This window comes from Piliocolobus tephrosceles, chromosome 5 (genome assembly GCF_002776525.5).
Source record: "Piliocolobus tephrosceles isolate RC106 chromosome 5, ASM277652v3, whole genome shotgun sequence".
Lineage (NCBI taxonomy): Eukaryota > Metazoa > Chordata > Mammalia > Primates > Cercopithecidae > Piliocolobus > Piliocolobus tephrosceles.
Genome location: NC_045438.1, coordinates 113,658,035 through 113,685,729, shown reverse-complemented (window position 1 = coordinate 113,685,729; position 27,695 = coordinate 113,658,035). Strand labels below are relative to the sequence as shown.

The 27,695-nt window shown below is 33.9% G+C and overlaps 1 protein-coding gene across 1 annotated transcript in view; it reads left to right on the top strand.

Annotated features, from left to right (window-relative positions):
- The first annotated feature begins 2,183 nt into the window (after positions 1–2,183).
- Positions 2,184–27,695, top strand: part of GFRAL (GDNF family receptor alpha like) — a 62,687-nt gene continuing 37,175 nt past the window's right edge. The window contains exons 1-6 of the mRNA XM_023222945.2: positions 2,184–2,205; positions 6,285–6,419; positions 8,242–8,400; positions 18,454–18,507; positions 19,609–19,939; positions 27,378–27,628. Coding sequence (XP_023078713.1) covers positions 2,184–2,205; positions 6,285–6,419; positions 8,242–8,400; positions 18,454–18,507; positions 19,609–19,939; positions 27,378–27,628 — 952 coding nt within the window. The remainder of the gene's footprint in view (positions 2,206–6,284; positions 6,420–8,241; positions 8,401–18,453; positions 18,508–19,608; positions 19,940–27,377; positions 27,629–27,695) is intronic.

The window sequence follows — 27,695 nt, the reverse complement described above, 5'->3', positions numbered from 1 at the left end:
GGCATTCAATGGTAATACAGCCGATATTATTTTGTTTTGGATAAGCAGCTATATGACCACAGGTGGTTTCTATACCTGTAAGTTATGGACCTCAGCAGCTGTACTTGTTTGGCGAAGATTAGCACTAGTCACTGAGTCTTACATTCAGGATCTGTGTATCACTGCACTCTAGAAAATCATAATTATATCACCTTCCTTGAACAGAAAATTATGTTACTCTCTCCCTTTGTTTCATAAGTTTATTTTCCTTGCGTTTGTTCTTCTTAAACTCAGTACTTAGATGCTTTACTAAGTATGTGGTTTTTGCTGCCCCAAGATCCCTTCAGCTGCTTCTTCTAATACTATAATTTTCCTTCATGATGCACCCATTCTGCACCATCAGATTCTGTGCTTTGAATAGGGCCAACTCCACTGACAACCTATATCTATGATATTGGACATGGGGTAAGTTCCTTTTGTAAAACTGATTGGCACTTGACACGTCTAGAATTGATGTAACTCAATTCTGCAACTTTAATAGGAAAAGAATCACACTTTCTACTCTGCTTTCTAAGAGAGAAGGATGTTTGCCAAGGACTTCACAGCCATCTTCCCACCAGAAGGAAATAGCCTTTCTGGGAATAGAACTGGTAGAGAAGAATGCAGCTAAGAGACAGGAGGAAACAAACAACTTAGACCCAGAAAAAAACAGTTTAAAACACGCCTGAATTTAATTCTTCCCCTGGACTCTTCAACTATGGTAGTAACCAAGTCTGTCCTAACTTAAGTCCTTTTAAGTTGGCTTATATCAAAAAGAACAATTATCTTGGTAGAAGTCATTAGGAAAGTTCAATGACTCAATCCCTTGAAATGAAGAAAAGATTGATTAATTTTATGATATTATAATCATTCTGTTATGTAATAAGTCAGTGAATGTAATATAATCAATTTTTTGTGTGATGTAAGCCCCTCATATACATACTTTATATTACAGCAAGCATTAACACAATAAACACATTTACGGAGGAGTGAATAACTTCCAAAGTTAAGTCCCTCATCTAGATATACAGAGAAAAGCAGTGTTATAATTTTTGTTTGTTGGACTCTAGAGTCTGTGTTTTTTCATTACGCCTGCGGAAAACGAAATATAGTATAACTTCTCTACTAGTATAAAATAAACATGAACAATACGCAACAAAAACTCAGTTGTGTAACTGCACAAATACTTCTCTCCCATCCCTCTCTCTCCTTAATTTCTTGCCGAAGCAGCATTTTATATATTTTTTGGGCATTCATTATAGAAAGGCTTCCAGGTGATTTAAAAATAGAAGTCTCATGGCACCCCAAGAAAGATGATATGCTGTAGGTTTACATGAAGAAGGTCATAGCCAAACTAAGACATAAGATAAATAAGTCCCTTCATTGAAACTAGGAAAAAAAATAGTTGTCAAGGGATGAACACAAATGTAGATGATTATCTTTCCAATGGAACATAGAATTTCTGCATCACTGGGAAGAGTTTTTTTTTTTTTTTTTTTTTTTTTTACACTGTAGCTGTATTTGGAGGGTATTAGATACTGTAGCTGAAGTGGCATAATTTTTAAGCATACTGGGGTTTGTGGCACATGTAATACAACATAGTTTGGGAAGCAGCTTCCCAGTATGTATGAGGTATATCAGGCTAATCATAGTATAACTTGGATTTCGCATACATTTTCCAGGGCTATTATGCCTTTTCTGCTTTTCTGTTTCCTCAAATGACGTGAAATTGCCTTAATGAGGCTAATTTAAAAAGTGGAAACTGAGTATGCCCAAGTGTCTGTGACAATTTGGGGTCATATTTGGTAGGCTTTTAAGTAATATAGTACTTTAGTTAAGGAAAGTAAACCTTTTTCTTGAATGTGCAGATTATGTATCATTTCTCTTAGTATTTGGCTCATGGACTTTCTTTGAGGCATAATATCCTACTATCCAAGACCAGCACCCTCAGGAGAATAATTGAATTTGAATATAATTAGAACAGTTCACAGCTTAGGAAACACTAGGGAGGAAATGATGACCCAGGAAGCTGACTTGAACTGGTAATGCCTTTAGGAAGCAAACACAGAGGCTGAAGCCTTATTCTGTACAGTTACTGTTAAGAAAGTTGTCAGAAGAAACACATCTGCCTTTTTTTCCAGGTGAACAGCCGTGAGTTGTCCAGCATGATAGTGCTTATTTTCTTGGGTAAGTGAATGGTGCTTCTGGTTTATCTGAATTATTCATAATACTAATTCTTTGTAAACTGAACACTATCACACTTAAGCTTAACAGGAGTTTATAATATGAAGTACCAAGTAAATTACAAATTTATGCTTTACCATGGTTTATTCCTCTTGCAAAAATGTACGCTGACTTTTACTCATTTATTTCTAACTCTATGGATAATGCAGAATATGATAATTGCATTGATCTCTCAGCTTGTTTCTGTCTTATTGTATAAAGTAACCCAATGACTTTGAGTTATTTATTAGGATTAATGGAATTCACACATGTGTTAGAACCTTTTAGAAATAAAACCTTCCAGTATCTTTTTACAAGTTATAAGATGAAAAATTTCAAACTATTATCTATTTTATTGATTTTGCTCTGAAATTAATAAAAATAAGATTAATTTAAACCATTCAATTTACCTACAGTGTTAATATTTGCTAACTAGAAGTAATTTAGTGAAATAAAACAAATTAACACCATATCAAAATGCTTCATATTTTGATTAATTTTTATGACCTAGAAATCAAGTGTGTACTTACTTCTCGTGTATTAGATCTGATGAATGTATTATAAGATATTGATGAAAAATAATTTATTTTATGCAGAACCCATGGAAATGTATTTGCTAGATGTGTGACTGGATAATATTTTATAGCTTCTTTAGCATTTGGTAGAATCTATAAACTGAATTCAGAAAAGGAATAATTGTAATTGTAACTAGATAGTAATTTTAAAAATATGACATTTTACCTTTAAACTAATATACCCTTGATGAATAAAGGCATACTTGTGGGCAAGAAAGCAAAGTTTACTTTAAATTGTATTGAACATAAAAGGAGAGTCATATCAAGTCAAGAAAACAAATTAAGAAGGAGAGAAATCCCTTATATTTTTTCAATTTTTCTTTGGTTGAAGTAATAGTCTTCCATTGTTCCAGAATTTTGCTTTTTGTAATTATTTCTAAAATATTTTCTTATTTTTATAAAGATTGTTAATATTTCTAAAGTTCTTTTGTTGTTGTAAAGAGAAATATAGGAAACTATAATTTTTATAGATCAGGCAGCAACATAATGAAGCTCACAAAATACATTACAGACTCATTATGACCTCAGTTGAAAAGGCAATGGCCTCTTATTTTCATCTTTTACTTCTAAATTAACTTGATGCCAGGTTGCATGAAGGAAGGAAATAATTTCTTAACATTGTTAGAACTAAAATTATACTATTTGATAGGTTGTACCAACATTTCCCATATTATGTTTTTTAGAATGCTTGTTTGACGTTAAATAGGTCTTATAATGAGGAAAATGTCTGTTGGCAAAGAAATGTGGAAAACAATCAATTTTAAAAACTCAGAACATTTAATAGGATAATGAGTCCTATACATCTTTAAAGCAGTGATATAATTTGCAGCATTATCAAAAAATAGAAGTTATTTTTCATTAAGCATTACAGGAAAATTCTTGAAAAATCCTAGGTTAAATATAAAACCACAAATCATAGTCAGGAATGAATAAGGCAGATTTTGGAAAAGTAAAGTTATATTTCTGATTCTTGTGGACCAAATCATTGAGGTGGTTTTCTTAGCTGAGTCAATATTTTGTCTGAGTGGAAGGTGTGGAAAATCCTATAAAATAATCTATTAAGTAGCTTGTTCAACCAAAAACTGAAAATGTGTAAGGAAGTAAAACATAATTGGGGAAGATAACATGTAGTATTTCCAAGTGATTATTACTCTGAAGTGCTGGTGAAATTTTGATATATCCAGGAAATTATCACTTATAAGATTCTTGAGGGGGCTTTTCACAAGATATAATGATTAATGGCATTAATAACCATTTTCTTATAAGTTGAGTTTATGACTTCAAATTCCTATTTCTGGGTCTTTGGAAAACTGGATTTGACCAAGTAACTTTGGGCTAGGATCAAAAGGGTCGTCTTTTTCTTTCTCTGGTCTTGCCAACTAAAGAGTACAAGGGCTTGGCTACATGCGGTTGTCCATGAACACATGAGAAAACAGAAAGCTGTTATGTCCATTTCCACTCCAGCCCTCAGCAAGAAAAATGTTACCAAGCTACACCTATGGGCCTAATCTCCAAGTGCAGTGACCCAGCAAGTAGTACATATGGTCCAATCAGTTGTCTTGGATTCTTCTTATAAGATGAGATTTGGAAAGAGGTAAGATTAAAAAAAAAAAAAAAAAAAAAAGATTTCAAGGCCTTACTTGAAGCCGATCACTCTACATTGTCACAGGTGATTCATGATTAACAACAGCATTTAAAAATTCAAATAATTTGGCTCTTATTTAGTTATAGCTTGACTCTCTTGATGACAGTTACTGTAACTGTCTCTGTAACACAACTGCCATCCCCATATTTTTTTCTATTAATTGATTTGGCTAGGGTCAATTCATATGTTTGCAGAATCAATTTGACTAATTTGTGTAACACATTAAATTAACATTGCTGTTTTCTTGATTGTTTTTGGAAAATTTGCTGGATTTCTCCTCTAGCAAAAGCAACTTGTAAATATCTGGAAGGTATTATTTTTTTAGATGTTATGAGTTATTTATATATATCTTATATATAAACCACCAGTAAGTTGGGTATAAGTCAGTATTCATTTATTGAATACATATACTGCATAATTGTGTTTGATGAAAAAAATGCAGTTATAAATTATCCTTAATGTCTGTGGGTGAAGCTGTATAATCCAGTGGTGGAAACAAGCACATGAATATATACACTAAGGAACAGTAAATTCTGTAATTGGGGGATCCCCACAGTTCTAGTAAGTGGATGAAAGATGTCAAATTCATTTTGAGTGTGGAAAAAGGGGAGTATAGAATTCAAGTAAAGTTTCCAGAAAATAGCTAATAATTGTGTTCAGTTTTAAACAACAAAAAGGGTTATTCCAGAAGAAAAAGAAAGAAGATATTCATCAGGAACTAGACAGTATGTACACAGAGGTGTAAGACAACATGGATCATTTGGGAAATGATAAATGCTTGAGGTCTTCCAGATTGCACATGGTGAGGAATATGAGAGCCCTGATATGAGAAATCATTTAAAGGATATAAACAAAAATGGCAAGACTAGAATAGTGCATTAGGTAGATAAGGGGTTATAAAGAGCCTATCTGAATAAGGTTCTGAATAAGCTTCAAACTGGAGGTAGACTGACTAATAAGTTAAACAAATGCTCAAAGTGAAAGTCAACAAATTTAGCAAGAATGAATGTGGGAGAGTGAAGTTGAGAATGGAAAATAGTCTACCACAAAACCAAGATTTCTAGTTTTGGTGCTTATATTAATTGTGGTATTGTGGATGAAGTAGAGTGGACCACAGTGGAACAATGATGATGAAGACCCTGTGAAAGTGTTTCTGAAACATTCAGGTAGAGACAACAATTATGTATCTATGACTGGAACACTGGAAATACTGAGATTGAATTATACATTTGAGAATCATCAGACTTGAGTTCAAACCATAAGAGTTCATGGAATTTTCTGCAGAGAATGTACAAAATGAAAATAGAAAAGGTCTGAGAAGAGAACCTAAGCTAAAATTATACTTTACTAGAAAAGTAAAATGATCCTGGGAAGAATTTTAGCTATGGTCAGAAAATACAAAGTGGATAAATACCAAGAGAACAAGAAGGGAGGACTGGCAAAGGAAAAGTTTCAAAAACAAAAAGTGAACAGAATGCTCAATGGCGAGATAAAGTTTAAAACCATTAAGTTAGACTTTAAAGGGGTAATTAGAGACATTTTTAAGAGCAGTTTTAATGGAACAATAGTAATAAAAATAAATTATAAATTGAAGAATAGATGATGAGAAGTCAAAATGAGCAAATTTAAAGTAATTCATTTAAGAATCTATAAAAAGAAGAATAGATCTATAGCTAGAGAGGAGGTTAAGGGTATTCCCACCATCAATAATTTCACTACATGTTGTTTTCCATAATTCTGCTCCTTATGAATAACTTATATTTGAAGAAAATGGATGCCAAACTTAAATTACAAACTTGTTTTTGTTGTTGTTGTTATTCAAGCTTTGGGGCTAAGCCTGGAAAATGAATACACTTCCCAAACCAATAATTGCACATATTTAAGAGAGCAATGCCTACATGAGGCAAATGGATGTAAACATGCTTGGAGAATAATGGAAGATGCCTGCAATGATTCAGGTAAACAAGTTGCTAAGAATACACTCAAATGGTTTATTTTTACTAAGATAAAAATAAGATTTGATATTTTGTCATTATCCTCAGAATTAAGTTTTTCTCTAAGTATCTTACTCAGTCTTGACCCTCAATCGATTAACTTTTAATCATGTATTAGCAAATTTAATTACAAAAGGATTTTCGTAATTACTAAAGGGCTTTAATTACTGATGCTGAGGGCAGCATTATTCAAGTTTTCAGATTATTTTCTTACCTCTATTGCCATGTATAATGCTATAATTTTACGCATTCTTCTCAGAACCATGGCAGTATTTTTTTTTCAAATAAAAGGTTATTTTGATTATATATGTCAATGATAAAATAGAAAAAATAAGATTTGTTGTAATAATTGTTGTGTATTTGTCCATGTATAATGTACATTTTATATTCTTGAAACATATATACAGTATTTTCAATTCTATGTCAAGAACAAGTAAAGCTACAGTTTTGTTTTTAGCTTGTGCTACCTTCCAAACATTTGTGGGGAGGTTCAAGAGTTGAGAATGTGAAGATTGGAGAGTGACTGGTATTTTCTTTTGTTTTTCTTTCTTTCTTTTTTTTTTTTTTTCAGACAGAGTATAGCTCCGTTGCCAGGCTAGAGCTTGGCTCATTGCAACCTCCGCCTCTCAGGTTCAAACAATTCTTTTTCCTGCCTCAGCCTCCAGAGTAGCTGGGACTATAGGCACGTGCCACCACGCCCAGCTTATTTTTGTATTTTTAGTAGAGACGGGGTTTCACCATCTTGGCCAGGATAGTCTCAATTTCTTGGCCTCGTGATCTGCCCGCCTCGGCCTCCCAGAGTGCTGGGATTACAGGTGTGCGCCACTGTGCCTGGCCTGTATTTCCGTAAAAAGAAAAAATATATATGCTTTGAATATTCAAGTAGCTAAATAAACATTGAATGAGAGCATTATAGTAAGACTGCTTTCACTAAAAGTAAATACAATAAACTCTATGGTAGAACATAGTCAATTTATACAGTAGAACATTGTATAATCTATTTTGATGATTAAACTTCTTGCTGCATTTTATAAGAATTTAAAATATGCTGTCAAAATATTATATTTAGGTGTCACAAATTGTACCTTATTTATTAATTTCAGTATACAAATAGCAAGTCGTTTGCAGTAAATTGCAATAATATTTGCATAATTATTTTATGTATGAAGCTGAAATATACATATTCTCAAATGTACAAATGAAATAAACTCAAGTATTTTTATTCAGAATAATTAAAAGAAAATGTTCAGGTAGAGGAATATATATTTTTCAATTAATGCAGAAAAAGAAATATTGGTAATTATGAAAGACTTATTCCATAATATTTATTGAGTGCTATATGCCAGGACCACATAATTTTTAATGATAAATTTAAAGCCACCTGCACTCCTCTTACTGTAGTCTTACAATGACATGAAAATAAAAGATAAGATTATGACAAAATAGCTAATAAAATAGATAAGCTGATAAAACACTAAGAGCATTCTGGTCACCTCGTGTAAGAGTAGCCTTATTTTTACTGAAAAGCAAGAAATGATGTTCTAAGTAGCAAAAAACTATTTTGAAATGCAGAAAGTTTTAATATAGAAAGTACATTATGGAAAATATTCAATGAAAATACATATTTTTCTTAAAAAGTCACTTATATGGACATCCTGCAGCAACCCCAGATAATCTTACCATATTAATTAATTATTCAGGTTAATATGTTAAAAGCGCTTTGGGGAGGAAGAGTCCAAAATTATAACAAGATGAGTATCTGTAGTGTTGTGTGTTTGATTATGAGATCCAGGTGACCCCTGCAAGACGAAGAATTCATCATACTGTAACCTGAGTATCCAGTACTTAGTGGAAAGCAATTTTCGATTTAAAGAGTGTCTTTGCACTGATGACTTCTATTGTACTGTGAACAAACTGCTTGGAAAAAAATGTGTCAATAAATCAGGTAATATTTTGTTATAAGAAATGTATATAGTCATGAAAAAGCAACAGTTTCAAAATTAACCACATCTGTGTAATCTGATTAATTTTTTTTTTGTAATTTGATTATTTTCAGAGCTTTATTATTTTTAAAATTTTGTTGGTACATAGTAGGTGTATATATTTGAAGGGTACATGAGGTGTTTTGATACAGTTTTTTTTTTTTTTTTTTTTGTTTTTTTTGTAGGGGGGGAGTCTCGCTCTGTCGCCCAGGCTGGAGTGCAGTGGCCGGATCTCAGCTCACTGCAAGCTCCGCCTCACGGGTTTACGCCATTCTCCTGCCTCAGCCTCCCGAGTAGCTGGGACTACAGGCGCCCGCCACCTCGCCCAGCTAGTTTTTTGTATTTTTTAGTAGAGACGGGGTTTCACCGTGTTAGCCAGGATAGTCTCGATCTCCTGACCTCGTGATCCGCCTGTCTCGGCCTCCCAAAGTGCTGGGATTACAGGCTTGAGCCACCGCGCCCGGCCTTGATACAGTTCTTGATGTACCTTGGGGTTCTGTGAACCATAGACCTCAGCAAGTGCATGACATATTTCTTTCATTGCTAACCAAAATTCTAACCTTCATTCGAGTCATTAGAATTATAGATTCACTCACTCAATTCATATATTTGTGAAGTTTATTGTGGCCTTGAACAACACCTAGATGATAGAAGACAAATAAGATATTATCTTTGTTGTTAAGGAACTCCAAGTCTCCTGGGATAAATAAAAATTAACTAATTGCTAGAGTTATACTTGCCTTTGCATAGGGACATTTAATCAGGCGAATACACTGGAGTAGTGGTGATCAGCTAGCCTGCATGTACGTTTAAGGGTACAACAAAGACATTCCAAGAGATGTGCAAAATCAAGCAGTTCTAAAGTGAACAGTTTCCAGTTTTTAATGTCCCTGTATACTCCAAAAAGTAATCAACAGAGGAATGCACCTGTTATCACAGAGTCCTCAATTCTTCTTTCACAATCAACCTTCTCTCACTTCATAAGAGGTAGATTTACCTCTCATCTACACGGAATGGTCTTATCATCCAACCCATTCAGTCATCCATGGTGGGCTCATTGAACAAATTTCTGTTCCATGATTTTGCGTTTTCCAGAATATCAACAAATGAAGTTATGTAACATGTAGCCATTTTAATTCAGTTTATTTTATTTAACATAATACATTAGAGTTTAGTTAATTTTTATCATGTGTAAGTTTATTTTTCTTGATGAGTAGTATTTCATTGTATGAGTATGTAATAGATTGGTTATCCATTCATTATTGAAAGTAAATTGCATTATTTCCAGGTTTTCAGGGATTAAAAATAAGGCTGCTATAAATATTCACAAACAAGATTCAGACAAACATAAGTTTTATTTCACTTATGAAATTGTGGAGTCATATGATAAGTACATGCTTAACGTTACAAAAAGCTTCTAAACTGTAATTCAGATTTAGTGTAACCATCAATGTATAAAAGTTCCAGCTGCTTCATATTCCCAGCAGCACATATTTTTTTTTGCCATTCTAATATATATTTAGTGGTACCACATTGTGGTTTTAATTTGCACTTAATTATAATGTTAAGCATGGTTTTATGTGCTGTGTGCCATCTATCTATCTTATTTGGTAAAGTATTTCTTCAAACTTTTGCCCATTTTGAAATTGGTGTTTGGTTATTGAGTTTTGAGAGCTGTTTCTGTATGTTGAATAGATTTTTTTTAATCAGAATATGTTTTGTATTTTTTTAGTCTGTGTCATTTAAGAGTGTCTTAAAAAAACAGAATTTAAAAAATTTTGGTGAAATTCAGTTTATCATCTTTTCTTTCATAGATCATACTTTTGATGTTTCATCTAATAGATATTTAATTCACATTAACAAAGATTTTCTTGTATGATCTAGAAATGATGTAGTTTTAGGTTTTATATTTAGACCTATGTTATATTAGGAGTTAATTTTTGTATACAGTACAAGATATAAGTCAGATTTTCTTCCATGCAAATATCTAGTTGTTGCACCCACATATGTTGAAAATAATATCAGTTTTTCTTTTCTCAAAAGTCATTTGGCCATATATTGGTGGCTCTATTTCTAGACTTTCTTTTCTGTTTCATTGAGTTAATTCTGTACTTTTGCAAATATTCTACAGTCTTACTATAGCTTCACAGAAAGTCTTGAAATCAAGTAGTATGATTCCTTTAACTGTTATTTTAAAAATAATTTTGGCTATTTGATCTCTCTGTCTTTAATTTAATTTAATTTAATTTAATTTAATTTAATTTTAGTTGTTGCTGTAGTTGTTGTTTTTGAAACAGCGTCTTGTTCTGCTACCCAGACTGGAGCACAGTGACCCAGTCTTGACTCAGTGCAGCCTTTACCTCCTGGGTTCAAGCAATTCTCATGCCAAAGCTTCCCCAGTAATTGGGATTACAGGCATATGCCACCACACCAGCTAATTTTTGTATTTTTAGTAGACACGGGTTTTCACCATGTTGGCCAGGGCGGTCTCCCAACTTCTGGGCTCAATTGATCTGCCTGCCTCAGCTTCCAAAAGTGTTACAGGTGTGAGCCACCGGGCTGGACCACTTCTTTGTCTTCCCATAACAATTTTAGAATCAGCTTGTCAATGTCTGCAAAGAATCCTGCTGACATTTTGACTGGACTTACCTTGAAATTATAAACCAATTTACTATGTCGAGTGTTCAGGTTTATTAACACGATATATTTCTTCGCTTATTTATAAGTTCACTGATTTAGTTCATCAATATTTGATGATTTTCAGTATATAGTTCTTGCACAACTTTTTAGGCTTCTACAAACACACTTCAGCTTTTGGTGCTGTTGTAAATGGTAATTTATTTTATATCAACTTTCTATTGATTATAGTGATTATATAGAAATACAATTGATTTTTCTGCATGGAACTTATAGCCTATGACTTGTTAAATGCAATTATTCTATCTTTTTTTGTAGAATCTGCAGGAAATTCTACATAAGTAGTCTTGTCATCTATAATAAGAGTTTAATCTTCCCCTTTCCAATCTGTAGTCTTTCATTTATTTTCCCTGCTTTATTACCCTAACTAGAGCTTTCAATATAATATTCAATAGAATTGTTGAAAGTGGACATCTTGCCTTTTCACCTGTCTTACAAGAAAGTCTTTCAGTTTTTACCATGAAGAGTGTTTGTGTGTGTGTTCTTTGCAGGTTCTCTTTATCAGGTGGAGGAAATAACTATATATTTCTGGTTTTCTTCATTTTTAAAATCATAAATGCATAAATGAATGCTGAATTCTGCAAATATTTTTTGCCTCTGTTACTATTAATTACTTCAAACATTTATCTTTTCTTTTTGTTGAGAGTACTCCAATTTTTCTGGCTATTTTAAAATATATAGTAAAGTAGTGTTAACTGTAGTCTCCCTACTGTACTATCAAGTACTAGAACTTATTTCTTCTATGTTAATGTATATTTGTACCCATTAACCAACTTCTCTCCATTTCTCCTCCCCCATGTCCTGCCAAGCCTGATCACATTTTTTTCCTTTAGTTTTTTATATGGCAAAATTCATTATTTGATTTTTTAGTGTTGTTCCAGCCCTTTATTTCAAGGCTAAATTCTATTCAATCATGGTATGTTATTATTTTTTATTTCTAGATTCAAATGCTAACATTTTGTTTAAAAAAACTATGTTCATAAAGTATATTGGCCTGTTGATTTGTTTTCTTATAATGTCTTTGTCTGGTTTGGTATCTAAGTTAATGCTGGCCTTGTAAAATCAGTTGGGAAGTATTTCCTCCTCTCCAATATTCTGGAAAAGCACAAAAATAATTGATGTTATTCCTTCCTTAAATGATTGATTTCATTAACCAGTAAAGATACCTGGGCCATGCTTCATTAAAAAGGTTTGAAAATATAAATTCAATGTGTTAACTTCTTGTAAGACTATTCTTGTTATCTGTTTCTTCATGAGTGACCTTTGGTAGTTTGTATCTTCCATTTGCTGAATTTATGTTGGATTTTTATCCTTAAAGTTTTCAGTTTACTGTTTCTTTTTGGTTTCTATCTCTCTACAAAGTTGCTCCTAGTATTTCCTAATTGTCCTTTTTAATGTCTGTAGTACCTGCAGTGATGTCCTTTTTATGCTTAGATATTGATAATTTGTATAATTTGTGTCCTTTCAGTTTTACTATTCATTGTTTCCTTTTCTTTTTTTTTTTTTTTTTGAGACGGAGTCTCGCTCTGTCGCCCAGGCGGGAGTGCAGTGGCCAGATCTCAGCTCACTGCAAGCTCCGCCTCCCGGGTTTATGCCATTCTCCTGCCTCAGCCTCCCGAGTAGCTGGGACTACAGGCGCCCGCCACCTCGCCCGGCTAGTTTTTTGTATTTTTTAGTAGAGACGGGGTTTCACCGTGTTAGCCAGGATGGTCTCGATCTCCTGACCTCGTGATCCACCCGTCTCGGCCTCCCAAAGTGCTGGGATTACAGGCTTGAGCCACCGCGCCCAGCCTCATTGTTTCTTTATGTGTATGTCTGATTTGATTTTAAGGTGTTCCCCATTTTCTTACTTCCTCACATAAAACCTTGAACCACTGATTTGAGATTTTATTCTTTCCTCATATAAGCATTTAATACTATGAATTTCCTTCCAAGTACTGATTCAGCTATAGCCACACATTTTGATACGTTGTTTTAATTTATGTTTATATCAAAATATTTTCTCCTTTCCTTTGTGACTTCCTCTTTGTTATGATTTATTTTATTATTATTATTATAGTATTTTGAGGCAGAGTCTCTCTCTGTCACCCAGGCTGGAGTGCACTGGAGTGATCTCGGCTCACTGCAACCTCCTTCCCCTATGTTCAAGCTATTCCGCTGCCTCAGCCCCCTGAGTAGCTGGGATTACAGATGCATGCCACCACACCTGGCTGATACTTGTATTTTTAGTAGAGACATGGTTTTGCCATGTTGTCCAGGCTGGTCTTGAACTCCTGACCTCAGGTGATCTGCCAGCATCAGCCTTCCAAAGTGCTGGGATAACAGGCATGAGCCACTGTGCCCAGACAGAAGGTTGTTTAATTTCCTAATATCTGAGATTTCTCAAATATCTTCATTATTGATTTCTAGTTTCATTTCAGTATCATCACATAACATATTTTGTATTATCTCAATTCTTAATTAAAATAACAATTGCCAAATATCACCTGTACAATATGATACATGCTATACACATGATAAGGATACACACATACACACATGCACAGACAAAGTACTAGAAGCCATAGAGTAAAAAATAATGGTGACTCAGAAAACTTCACAGAGTTGTCAGACTTGGGCCTTTTAGGGTAAGTTGGTTTCATTAGGGAGACAAAACAAAATGGATGTTTTAAGCAAAAGAAATAGAATGAAGCGGGGAGCATTTGGGGAGCAAAAATTCACTTGTTAAGCTGGATAATAGAATGGAAAAGTGTTTCATAACACTGAAAAGAAACCAGATATTTATGAAAAGGAGGAAAGCTGAGCTTACATATCTTTCTAAAGAGATTAGACTTTAAACCATTGTTATGAGGAGCTATTATATATTTTAAATAGAGGAATGTACCATCAGTTTCTCATAAGATATCACAGGCAGTAACTTAGAGAGGATGGAATGGGGGGCAGAGAAAGACGCAGGTCAAGAATATCAGTTAAAAAGCCATCAAAATAATTAGAGAAGTAATGCATGCCTGAACTAAGCCACTGGTCCTGAGAATTACAATAAAATATATGCTTAAGGCATATTTATGAATAATAATCAATAGGAATTGGTGACCAGTTGGATGTAAGGAGTTTAAAATGTATTAAGCATAATTTCTAAGTGGCTGGCTTGGAACAAGGGGATTGCTGTACGTTGAGCCAATAAATGAAAAATTGTACAGGACTGGGGACAAAAGTGATGAGTTGTATTCTGAAAACATTTCATCTGAGGTATGCTTTAGAATATTCAGGTTAGGAATGTTGGTATTATTTTTTCTAAGTTTGCAGTGATAAAAAAAATAGTCTGAAAATGTAAAGGAACATGTCTCATCAAGCTGGCATTGGGAAGCAGAGATCTTGAGGAGAGAAATCTAAAACAGAGATACAGAGGTTTATGAGTAGATAAAAAACATAAAGGAGAGTTAGACTGCCTGGGAAAAACACAAAGGGAGGAGAAAGATATTTTCAGAAGTATTTTACGATCTAGTTGAAGAAATCAACAAGAAGTTTTTTAAATACAGGAAAAGAAGCTACAGAGAGTGGAATTTTTGAAGTCAATGAAAGAGAGTACCTGAAGAAAATTGTCAAAATGCTGAAAAGTCAAGTAAGATAGGGCCTGATAATGGCATTAATTTGCTAGTTAGTAGACATTACTAGTTTTAGATTAAGTAGGCTGAAATGTGAGCATGCTGAAATGCTTATTAAAATATGTATTGAGTTTTTCAAGATGGTAAGACATCTGAAACATCTGAACTTAACAGCCTTAATAGCTATTTTTAGCATATCAAATTTTGAGAAAATATTGTATATCAACAGAACTATATATATTTAGAGCAGTTAGATTGAAATCAGTTTACATACTAAACCTATTTTTTCCACAGTAGAAATTTATTAAATACTGCTATGTGGAAATATTGATGTTCTGTATGAGAAATATTGAAGTTCTGTATGAGAATGGGAATGATTTAGAAAGGGTGATACAATTGATTATGCAGGGTTAATGGTGAATAATACTCATTCAATATTTATTCAAATATGTTTATTGAATAATATTGAGTAGAAATGTAAGATAATAAGATATAGTCCCTGATCTCATGGATCCCACATGCCATTTTTCCAGCATTGTCCTCCAGCATAAAGGGATTCCCAGTTGAAGCCTCTGCTAACATATGAGTCAAGGTCATCTTATGAGGATGATGAAGGAAATGGTATGATATGCAGCTTGATGTAAATGCATAATGTCTGGTGACATCTGAAATTGTACACATTAGAAGAAAAATTGCTGGTAATTTTTTTTTTAATTTGTTGGGATACTAGTTAGGATGATAGTGTGACTTTTCTGTGAGATAAAAAAACAGTATAAATGAGCAGAAAAGCCACACAGTAAAATTTTATAGGGTTGGAGTTTTATAGAGAATCACTAGAAAGTAAAAGAAGTAAGGACAATAACAAGAAACTGTTCCTTTATTAGGGTGAGTGATCTGGGCTGGAAAGAGTCTATGAATCCAGGAGATGATGCTAAGATTGGGAGTGAATAAAAAGACAAAAGTTCCAGAGGTATATATGCACTTGAAGTAATCAAGAATGTGAAGCTTTGGAAGCCAGTAAGATAATTAATATTTGCAATTGAAAGAGAGAGAACTTCACGTCAATGTCAGGTCTAGAAGTTGATCATTGGTGTGGCGTAGTTGGAGTGTTGGTGAAGGAGAATATTGAGACAGTACCTGAGTCAATATTGAATGTCAGGGCAAGACTTTGAGGTTAATATTTGACAAGAGAAAAGAGGGAGGCACAACCAGATAGCATAAAATTCAAAGAAGGAGAAATGTTTTATAAGGATGAGTAATTAATATTTTGGAAGCTACGAAGCTGGAAAAGTAGATATAAACGCATTCTAATGATATCGTGGTATGTTCTATTTGGGAAATGGGCAGCATTCATTAGCAAGAGCTACAGGGAAATGAGGCTAGAGAAAACCTAGGCTCCTAGATATTACATTCTTCTGTTTTTCTTCTTGCTTCCATGGGTGATTCTTCTCAGTCTCCGCTGAGGATCTTCTTTTGCTTTTGCCTTTGCTTTAAATGTTGCCACATACTCCCTAAAAAAGAAATATCAGTTGCATTTAATTCAACTAGTCATTTTATAGAAACATGTTTGTCTACTAGTTTATTGTAAGCATGTTCATCAGATTATAAAATATAAATCAAAATATTTACAAGAGTTTGGTTTCTGATACTATGTTAAGAAAAAGAAGATACATGGAAGTACTTCTGATTCTAATATTAGATATTATAGCATATTTTAGGGATTGTTGGGTATTTTCTGATGAATTGTATAGGATTTTATAACTCACATGTAGGTCTTGTTGGTGAATACTTTTATTTGTTTCTAAAACATATTGACCTTCAACTTCTCTTTCAGTAAAAGCCACTGTTTAAAATACCCTCTGGGAAAAAATGTATGAGTGTGTGTGTGTGTGTAAATGCTAGCTTTATATTTAATGTATAAATGTTAATTTCATATAAAATTAGCATTTAATATATAAGTATTATAATACCTTCTAAGAAGCACTTTATTTTCAGACACTAAAAATAACTGTTTTGTTGTGTTGATAACAAGTACTCATCTGGTAAGTAAATTAGACTGCTCTGGCTGCCATAACAAAATAGTACAGGCTGGGTGGCTTAAAAAGCAAAATTACATTTTCCCCCAGTTCTGGAGTATGAAAAATCTCAGATAAAGGGCCCTAGGATCTGTTCCTGGCTAGGACTTCTCTTTTACTAGCTTGTAGATAGCCAGCCACCTTCTCCCTGTGTTCTCAGGACCTTTCCTCAGTGAGTACTCCAGGGGAGATAGACAGCTACCTCCCTGAAGTTTTCTGATATGGACACTAGTCCTATTTGATCAGGGCCCCACTCTTATGACCTCATTTAACCTAAAGACACCATCACTCCACAACTGCACAGGGAGATTATGACTCCAAAATATGAATTTAGAGGTAATGGGAAAAACATTCAGTTAATAACAATGAGTGAAGCTGCTGTTTGTTTATGTCTACACAGTAGTTTCTTGAATATATTTTTGTCAGTGGCACAGCCTTACCAAGCAGTCCCAATGCAGAGGTGTTAATCCGTAAAAGAATGTCCAGCCTAGATTTTTGTACCTGTTACAAAAACTATATGACTCCCTGGGATCTGTTTATTGGGATTTTATTAGATATTGAATAGTAGCACAGAAGTTGGAACCTCCAGATCTTCCTCAGAGAGGCGGGATGATGGGTGGGATCAAGAAGAAGAGTGGTTCTCAAACTGAGACTTGATCAATTAAAAAAATGAAAACAACGCACAGTGAGAATAGCTTGGACAATATAAGGAGTCTGGAAAGCCGTGACACACCTGAGGGTAGAAGTAAGCTTTCTGTGATAGTACCATCTTATATATGCACTAGACTAGAAGGCAGGAAATATGAACAAACAGCTCATATTAGGACATAACTGAATCATGAAGGGGCATTAATGCCATAACAAAAGTTAATATCTTAATATCCAATGAAAAAATGATATTTTCATTTCAAAATGAAAATCCTATCATCTGATTCCCCTGCCACATTATGGATACATTAGTGCTCCTTTTAGTTTCTTTTGGCTTTGTTTTGTATGTCTGTATTTCTTTCTAGGCTGTAGGATGCTCCATGACAGGGACTGCAGATTTACATCCTCAGTTTGTCACCTGGTACATAGTAGGGAACCAACCAATGTTCCTTTAAAGATTTTGGAATCAGATGAACATTCATTTTCATTAATGAGATTTTTCAATACTATAATTATAATTTCTAAGAACTCTTGAAGGATAAGATAATCAGAGGTGAAACTGGGTTTAAAATTGCATTTCAAATTAATGAAGACCCTACTGAGAAGGGTTTCTATACTGGACTGTGGTGGGAGGTGGTGTTCAGAAAATATTCCTTATGTTTTTTCTTTTTTTTTTCTCCCCCAGTCAGCGCCCAGTGTTTGTTTACTGCATGCATGCAGTCTAGTCACTAGCATTTATTTAAGTCTTCAAGTAACTGAATCCTCAACGCAGGGCTGTTTAGCTCACTTGAATGATATTTCAGAGGCTTATTTTCTTCATCTATACCACATTAATTTTGAATATCAAGGACTAAATACATGTTACATAACCTTGTATGTACTTTTGCTTGAATATATGTGGACTTTACTCATTTATAAATGTGGCTCACATTTTCCTAGGAAATTCAGAAAATTGTTCAGTAATGAAATAGTTTCTTTGTTTTCCTTCTAGATAACATGAAAGAGGATAAATTCAAATGGAATCTAACTACACATTCCGATCATGGTAATGTTGATAAGTTATGATTTTGATCTACATTGCAAATACCTGATAATATAATTTAAAAGGTAGTTACCAGGCTTCCTAAAGATAGGCCAATACAAAATAAATTATGTTATTTAACAGTTCTAATATAATAAAATGCAACCAAGTCATTTCATTTCTTTTACTAGTGATCCATTGGAGCAACTACTTTGCCCCTCCATTATCAATTTGTACATGTGCTGAGAAATATTTAATAATTAAAACCAAATACCAGGTTGGGCACAGTGGCTCATACCTGTAGTTCTAGCACTTTGGGAGACTGAGGTAGGTGGATCGTTTGAGCCTAGGAGTTTGAGACCGGCCTGGACAACATGGCAAAACCCTGTCTTTGCAAAAACAAAGCAAAAACAAAAATCAAAACTTAGCTGGGCATGGGGGAATGTGGCTGTGATCCCAGCTCATTGGGAGGCTGAGGCGGGAGAATCACTTGAGCCCAGGAGATGGAGGTTGCAGTGAGCTGGGATCACACCACTATACAACAAGACCCTGTCTCAAAAATCAAACAAACAAAAACCCAAATAGTAGATATTGATTACATTTCATGGATATTTGTGATCATATAAGTTATTTGGCACCAACTGTTTTTGTGTATAATTGTGTTTCTGTCGGAATATAAACATTTACGTATGCTAGAATAACTATGTGGAACCTTTATTCAAGATTCCCCTCACAAAAACATGAAGCAGAAGAAGAATCATTTTGCCTTGAGCCAATGAGCTAACCATAAGCTGTATAGTTCAAATGCAATTTCTGAAGATTTATTGTTTGCATTTCAAAACCCTGGACTGGGAGATTTTTCCTTCAGCTCAATTTTGGCCCTACACACTTCCCATCACTCTAGATAACAATGTGTATCCTGTATAGATGAAAGATGATTCCAATAAGTCTACTCTTTAGGTCTCAGTAAATTCATACTTACTCTAAAAGATGTAATGTTTGCCCAAAATAGGACATTGGTACATCATTGTATTTTGCTCATAGACTTCTCACAGTGTTTTACAGATTCTGTATGTACAGCTTTGTGTTTACTTTTCCACGACCTGGGCATATCATTGCTTTCAGGATTCAAAGGGATGTGGTCCTGTTTGGAAGTGGCAGAGGCATGTGTAGGGGATGTGGTCTGTAATGCACAGTTGGCCTCTTACCTTAAAGCTTGCTCAGCAAATGGAAATCCGTGTGATGTGAAACACTGCCAAGCAGCCATACGGTTCTTCTATCAAAATATACCTTTTAACATTGCCCAGATGTTGGCTTTTTGTGACTGTTCTCAATCTGATATACCTTGTCAGCAGTCCAAAGAAGCTCTTCACAGCAAGCCATGTGCACTGAACATGGTTCCACCCCCTACTTGCCTCAATGTAATTCGCAGCTGCCAAAATGATGAATTATGCAGGTGGGTAAAAACACTCATACATTACTTTCTTATTTCGGCACCTTATTTGTTACAGTCCAGTCCTAACACTTGATCTCATTACATTAGCTAGAGTTCCCACCATCATCCAACATGGTGTAAATAAAGCCAGACAATTCATAGTTTTTTGAATCTGTGGTACATGTGCAGTATCATCTTTGAAATTCAAATGCAGAATAGATTTTTGAAATAAAACATCAGCATGTCAAAATATGGTAGCCATGAAATAGTATGATAAAAATTATGTATTCAAGTTAGTCTAATGAATTAGTTAATAGACCTGATTTATATATCAGCCTTTTATTTTTTTTTTGTTTAATTATATAAGGCTGTTACAAATTTATTATTTTGGCAAGGAGACTCTTCAAACTTTGAAATAAATTATTTCTGTCTTAGACTGGAGATCAGGAAGAAGAAGGTAGCTTAAATACTCATGAGTGGTGCAAGGTCAGAGATAACCAGGTCCACACACATTTGTGTCTTTTCACAATGTCAGGCTTTAATACTGTTCAGTCCCAAAAGCCATGAGCTACATGGAGTTCCCAAGGAGGCAATTCTCCTTAGTACTTCTCATTCACTTTGTTTTCAGAGCCATGGGTACACAGACTGAAGCCACTCCACAAATCAGTCAGTATTGCAAACCATACATAATAGTATACATAATCAATATATAAGGGTTATAGGTTAAACATTCCACAACAAAGTAACATTTAACATTAAGAGAAAAGGGATAGCAAAAAGGGTTTGTCACTCCAGAAGAGTGACAAAAACAAAGATTCCTCTGGTCTTATCTGGGCTGTCCATCGATCTTGCAAGGAAGAGTCTTCGATGTTGGGAGAATTGTTGGCAGCAGATGCTGGGTGCTTATCCTGAGTGATAGCAAGACGGTGCCAGGTAAGATAGCCATTTTGAGCTGCTGAAGTCCTACTCTATTTGTGGCCACAGAGTCCTCTTGAGAAGACTGATAGTGGAAGAGTATACTTGTTTATGTCCTTATCTGGTTGGATGCAGTCTTGTTTATTTAGCAAAATATTTTATCCCTGTTGGAAAAGCACCCTATGAAATCTAAGATAGAGTCTTTCTTGGAGTTACTTATGTCAAGGATGCTGTATACAAGTAGCATTTGGACATCCCTAGCACACATGTATGCCATGATCATAGAAATGTATTCATTCTCCTCTTTCCAACCTCACACCTTTGATTCTTGGGGGAGTAATGTTACTCATTTATTTATTAATTCAACAAAGGGTAACCAAGCACCTACTACTACTCTAGGCAATGGTGAATAAGAGAAACAAATGCCTATGGATCTTATAGTCCAGAGAGAAGACAAATATTAAATTAAAAATGTATATGTTGTTTTAAGGCAGTGAGTGTTCTGGAGGTTAAAAAAGAACAGAATAAAAGGGATTGTGAATGGGCTGAAAGAGTTGCAGAGTAAATGGGGTGGCCCCAACAGGAAGCATTTTACCATAGCTGAAGTGAGAAAATGGGCCTATCTCAGTAGATACTGAGAGAGGAGATACTAAGCAAACTGACGAGCCAGCTTAGGAAAACATGTATGTGGCATGTTAGAAAAGCTGTGAGGGTAGAGTGTGCAAAGGGGAGAGAAATAGGGACGAGATGAGAGATTTAATTGAATGGGTGTGAACAGTCCTATATCATATAAGGGCTTGAGGGACACTGCCTAGGACTTCGGACATGTAGGTGGCTTAGTGTGTGATTTGTCATATTGTCCCCTTGTTTCAACCACTGACAAAAAAACAAAAAAAGTAATGATACCAACTTCCTGAAAGTTCTTAGTAAAATTCTTTTTTTTAGCTTTTTAACTATGTCTGCTCTTATTCTCAGTCACTGTAACTTGCAAAGTAGTTCCAGATCTTGTAAATATTTGTTAAAAAGAACTGCTTCCCCATAGCACACATTCTATGAAATAAGTGGTAAAGAGCTAAGCAGAGTCCTAGAGCATTGACATATTTCGTCAACTTATCACATAGGATATCAAAGTTCTTAAAATAGTATTTGAGAATTTTTCATGCAAATGTGTGTCAGTTATTTTAAGGCTTATTATTTATTTTTCTTGAGTGAACAATAAAGACAGTGGCAAAATAACTTTTTATAATGCAATTTAGGTTTTCCAACTCATTTATCATCTCAAAAATCCTTATTAGAGAAATACTATATTTCATTGATTCTAAGATGCGATTTCTTTTTACATATTTTAACATCCCTGACATATTTGAAATAATTTTTTAAGGTCAATGACAAAGACATTTGTCATAATTTAAGTCCCCACAGGTATTTTTTGTTGTTATTGTTGTTGTACATAAATTATGGTATCTTCTGAAATCAATGAAATATGGTAAACACGTTTGAGTACACTACTTTTCTCACATCAAATGAACTAAAACTATTACTATTCTGCCTTTCTGACTATCACATTCCTACATCAACGATGAAACCTAATAATATTTTAACCAGCCAGGGCCAGGGGACACCATTGTTTCAATAACAATCACTATAAAAATATCAGATTTATTCACAGGTGGGTTCCCAGCTTTGCCTGATGCCAGTGCCAGGGCTTTAGAGGCGCTATCTAATTATCTGGAAGCCATTAGCATTCAACCTTCAAAGCATGGTATTTCTGAGCATCCACATCAAAGAAAATATTTTAATAGCAAGGATGGCTCTGCTGCTACAGTCCTTGAGACTTCCTGTGATAGACTCTGAAGCACACACTCTTACACTAACCTCCCCTTGGTATCAACACCTTCTCAGATGGACTGGCACAGAGTTGATGATTTTCCTCAATAAGGACTCCCGGGTTTAACCACCTTCTCAAAATGTTTGCTGTGGGGTCTCGAGTGGGATAACCACTCAAAAAACGTCATCTCCCTTCCTCTCACTTTGGAATATTGTACACTTAATTTTTATATTGTAATGTACATATACATATTTCTTCTCATGTAATTTCTTTCTTAGGTTAGTTCAAGTGTAAGGACTGTGTGTCTTCAATTTCCTTTCACTATGTGCAAATAGTCCCTTAATGAGTACTTTATAGAGGTGACGGATATGTTATATAATATTAGTAGTCAATGTGAAAAGATAAATCCTATCATTTTCCTGAGGAAATTTTGCCTTAGGGAGATGTCCAGCATTTATATTAAATTATTGTTAATGTAATTCAGATGAAAAACAAATCTCCAAGTGGAAAACCACTTCTTCAATGAGAATATTAAGCCCTTTATGATACTTACCTTTTTTGCAGAAGAGCCTGTACATAGGCAAAACAGGGCACTTCAGTTTTAAAATACAGTTTCTGTCCCTGTTCCAGATTTTTCATTTCACGATGGGTTTTGAAATTCCTTTATTTTTTAAAAGCCAAAGAGGACAATTTAAGGGCCATTTCTCAAGTAATTTTCTCTAGTACAGATACCCTCTGGGAGGTGAGATTATGTCTTGCCAATTTCACAAAAGTCTGGGTATTTATGGAAAATTATAATACATTGTATTTTTATATATTAACTTAAAAAAGTAATGACAAGGTATTTGCTTAGAAAATATTCTAAATACTTTAAAATATGCATGTATTTTTATTTAATTGATTTAAAACAGATGGCACCATATGATATCCTTCTCTATATATTATTTTTGTTAGTTTTCCCTAAATGTGGATTAAAGATCTTTCCATAATTGCGTATAAGAAAAATCATACATCAGGGTCTATTGGGGAGTAGGGGGAGAGGGGAAGGAACTTAGAGGTCGAGTCAATAGGTGTAGCAAACAACCATAGCTCATGCATACCTATGTAATAAACCTGCCCGTTCTGCACATCTGTCCCATTTTTCTTAGAAGAAATTTTAAAAAAGAAAATTCTTAAATGTTTGAATAGCTATAGAGTATGCCATTGCATGGATGTAGCTTAATTAATTTGCTTAGTCTTTTTTGGACATTTAGACATATTCCGAGTGTCTTATTTTATTTGCAGTTATTGTAAATGGGACTACTTTTAGAAGATTTATTTTTCAGATTGTTTGCTGTTGACGTATAGAAATGCTACTGATTTTTGTATGTTAATTTTATATCTTGCAAATTTACTGAATTTGTTGATCAGTTTGAAGAGTTCTTTGGTGGAGTCTTTGGGTCTTTTCAAATATAAAATTATATAATCTGCAAACAAGTATACTTTTTCTACCTTTCTAATTTGGATGCTCCCCCACCCCACGCCTTTTTTCCCCCTTCTCTTGTCTAATTGCTCAGCTAGGACTTCCAGTACTATGTTGAATAACAGTGATGAAAGTAGGCATCCTTGTCTCATTACAGATCTTCGAGGAAAAGCTTGCAGTTCTTCCCCATTCCATATGATACTAGCTATTGGTCTGGTGTGTCATATATGGCATTTATTCTGTGGAGGTATATTCCTTCTATATCCAGCTTTTGAGGCTTTTATCATGAAGGAATGTAGAACTTTTCAAATGCTTTTTCGGCATCAATGGAAAGGATCATATATTTTGTGTCCTCCGTTTTGTTGATATGATGTATCAAACTGATTGATTTGCGTATATCGAACCATCCTTGCATCACTAGGATAAATCTCACGTGGTCATGATGAAAAATCTTAATGTGTTGTTGAATTTGGTTTGCTAGGATTTTGTTGAGGATTTTTGTATTAATGTTCTTCAGGAAGATTGGCCTATAGTTTACTTTCCTTGGTATGTCTCGTCTGGTTTTGGTATTAGGTTGATACTGGCCTCATAGAATAAGTTTGGAAGTATTCCCTCCTATATTGTTGGAAATATTTTGAGTGGAATTGGTATTAGTTCTTCTCTAAGTGTTTGGTAAAATTCAGCGTCAGGTCCTAGGTTTTCCCTTGCTGGGAGACTTTCTATTATAGCTTCGATCTCATTACTTGTTATTGGTCTGTTCAGGATTTAGATGTCTTCATGGTTCAATCTTGCTAGGTTGTTTGTGTCTACAAATTTATTTATGTATCCATTTTAGATTTTCTGATGTATTGGCATATATTTGCTCATAGCAGTCTCTAATGATCCTTTGAATTTCTGTGGCATCAGTTGTAATGTTTCCTTTTTAATCTCTGATTTCTTTTATTTGGGTTTTGTCTCTTTCTATTAGTCTGGCTGATGGTTTAGAGATTTTATCTTTCCAAAAGACCCAACTTTTCATTTTGTTAATCTTTTGAATTTTTTTTGTTTCACTTGCATTTATTTCTGCTCTGATATTTATTCATATTTATTTTCTATTATTAATTTTGGGTTCAGTTTGCTCTTGCCTTTCTAGGTCTTTAAGTTGCATTGCTAATTTGTTTATTTGAAGTTTTTCTACTTTTTTGATGTAGGTGCTTATTGCTATAAACTTTCCTCTTAATACTGCTTTTGCCATATCTCATAGGTTTTGGTATGTTGTGCTTCCATTTTCATTGTTTTAATAAATTTCTGAATTTTGTTCTTAATTTCTTTATTTGCACACTGTTCAATCAGGAGCATATTGTTTAATTTCCCTGTATTCGTATAGTTTTCAAAGTTCCACTTGTTATTGATTTCTAGTTTTATTCCATTGTCATCAGAGAAAATACTTGATATGATATCAATTTTTTGAAAATTTTAAGACTTGCTTTGTTAGCTAATATATGGGTTGTCATTGAGAATGATCTGCATGCTAAGGAGAATAATGTGTATTCTTTAGCTATTTTATGAAATGTCCTGTAAATATCTGTCAGGTCTATTTTATCTGTAGTGCAGATTAAGTCTGATGTTTCTTTGTTGATTTTCTGTTTGAATGATCCGTCCAATGCTGAAAGTGAAATGTTGAAGTCTGTCTCTTTAGCTCTAATAGTATTTGCTTTATATGTCTATGTACTGCAGTGTTGGGTGCATATATGTTTACAATTGTTATATCCTCTTGCTGAATTGAATCCGTTACCATTACGTAATTACCTTCTTTATCTGTTTTTATAGTTTTTGTCTTGAATTCTATTTTGTCTAACAAAAGTATAGCTACTCCTGCTTCTTTTTTTGGTTCCATTGGCATAGAATATCTTTTTTTATCCCTTTATTTTCACTCTATTTGTTTTTTTATAGATGCTATATGCTTCTTAGAGGTAAGAGAGCATTGGCTCATTTTATTTTTCATCTATTAATCCATTCAGCCATACTATGTCTTTTAATTGGAGACTTTAGTCCATTTATATTTCAAATGGTTTCGGAATACAGTGTACCAAAGTAGTATATTATTTTAAATTAAATATTATTTAGTTCATCATTTTGGCAAAATTTCATGGCATTTTTTCTGAGTGAAAATGTATCTACTTATCTGTAAGTAGATAAATCATGCAATTTAAACTTAGTAAAGCACATATTTAAAATTAACAAATAGCATATAGGTACAGATATATTCTCTATCTAAGCGACAATCAATACTTCCAAAACTTACATTTAGAATATATCTTATATGTAACCCTTAACTGAATTGAAGGAATGTTTGTTCTTCTGGCCTAATAATTATATGTTCAGAAAATTTGCAGGATTTCCTTTATTATAAATTTAATGTACATGAATTAATCTTCAATATTATATTTAAAAGCTTATCCTTTAAGATGACTTAAATATTCAATTACTAAAAACAATTGAGCTTTGGTTTTTTAACATAGCAGCATCCATGTGGACAAGTAACTTCATGAAAATGTCATGTACTCAGGGATTTGCTACATGTTTGATGGCAACCTATTCAAGAAAGAGCAAAAAGCAATTTTAGGTGACAAAGATTAAATTGAAAGATTTTCATTCTTACATCCATTAATGAAAATATATTCTGATTGTAAAAAAAATTCAAAAATGAAATTAGTGTACATTATCCAGACTTTTATTCAATTTTATTATATGGATAATCAAATACATAATCAGAAATCTTATACCTCACAACATATTGTAAATTCTAATTAGACTGCTTAATCTGTTAAGAAAGTATAAAGCACCTCCCATCCTGTGGGATAACTGACTTGAAAGGTCAAGTATCTTATTTGAAATCACTTGGTGTGACACAGTGGCCAAAGGCTAGCCACAAAACTATATTCAGAATAAAACATTGCCAAGAAATCTCTGAAGTAGTTCATACCTCAAATCATCATATATTGGAATACAATTAGTAATAAAGGGAAATCCATCCAGGGAATCCTCAACTTAGCCTTTGTCTTTCATCACAATAAAGGGACAATAATTCACAAGATTACAATTTCTTTCACACACCCTATGGTGATTTTTGAAATTACAAATTTACTTTTCAACTATGTACTAGCATCTCGGAGGCATTGTGTTCCATGTCTTTCATTAGGTGATGGGGGATCACATGTTATTGTGAAATAGTATGATTTAAAACTAATTACTTTTCTTCACTCTTTCTCTAGGAGGCATTATAGAACATTTCAGTCAAAATGCTGGCAGCGTGTGACTAGAAAGTGCCATGAAGATGAGAATTGCATTAGCTCCTTAAGCAAATGGGACCTCACTTGTTCAGGAAGTGATGACTGCAAAGCTGCTTACATAGATATCCTTGGGACAGTCCTTCAAGTGCAATGTAACTGTAGGACCATTACACAAAGTGAGGAATCTTTGTGCAAGATTTTCCAGCACATGCTTCATAGAAAATCATGTTTCAGTAAGTTCCCCAACTAAAATTATCTATCTATCTATCTATCTATCTATCTATCTATCTATCTATCTAT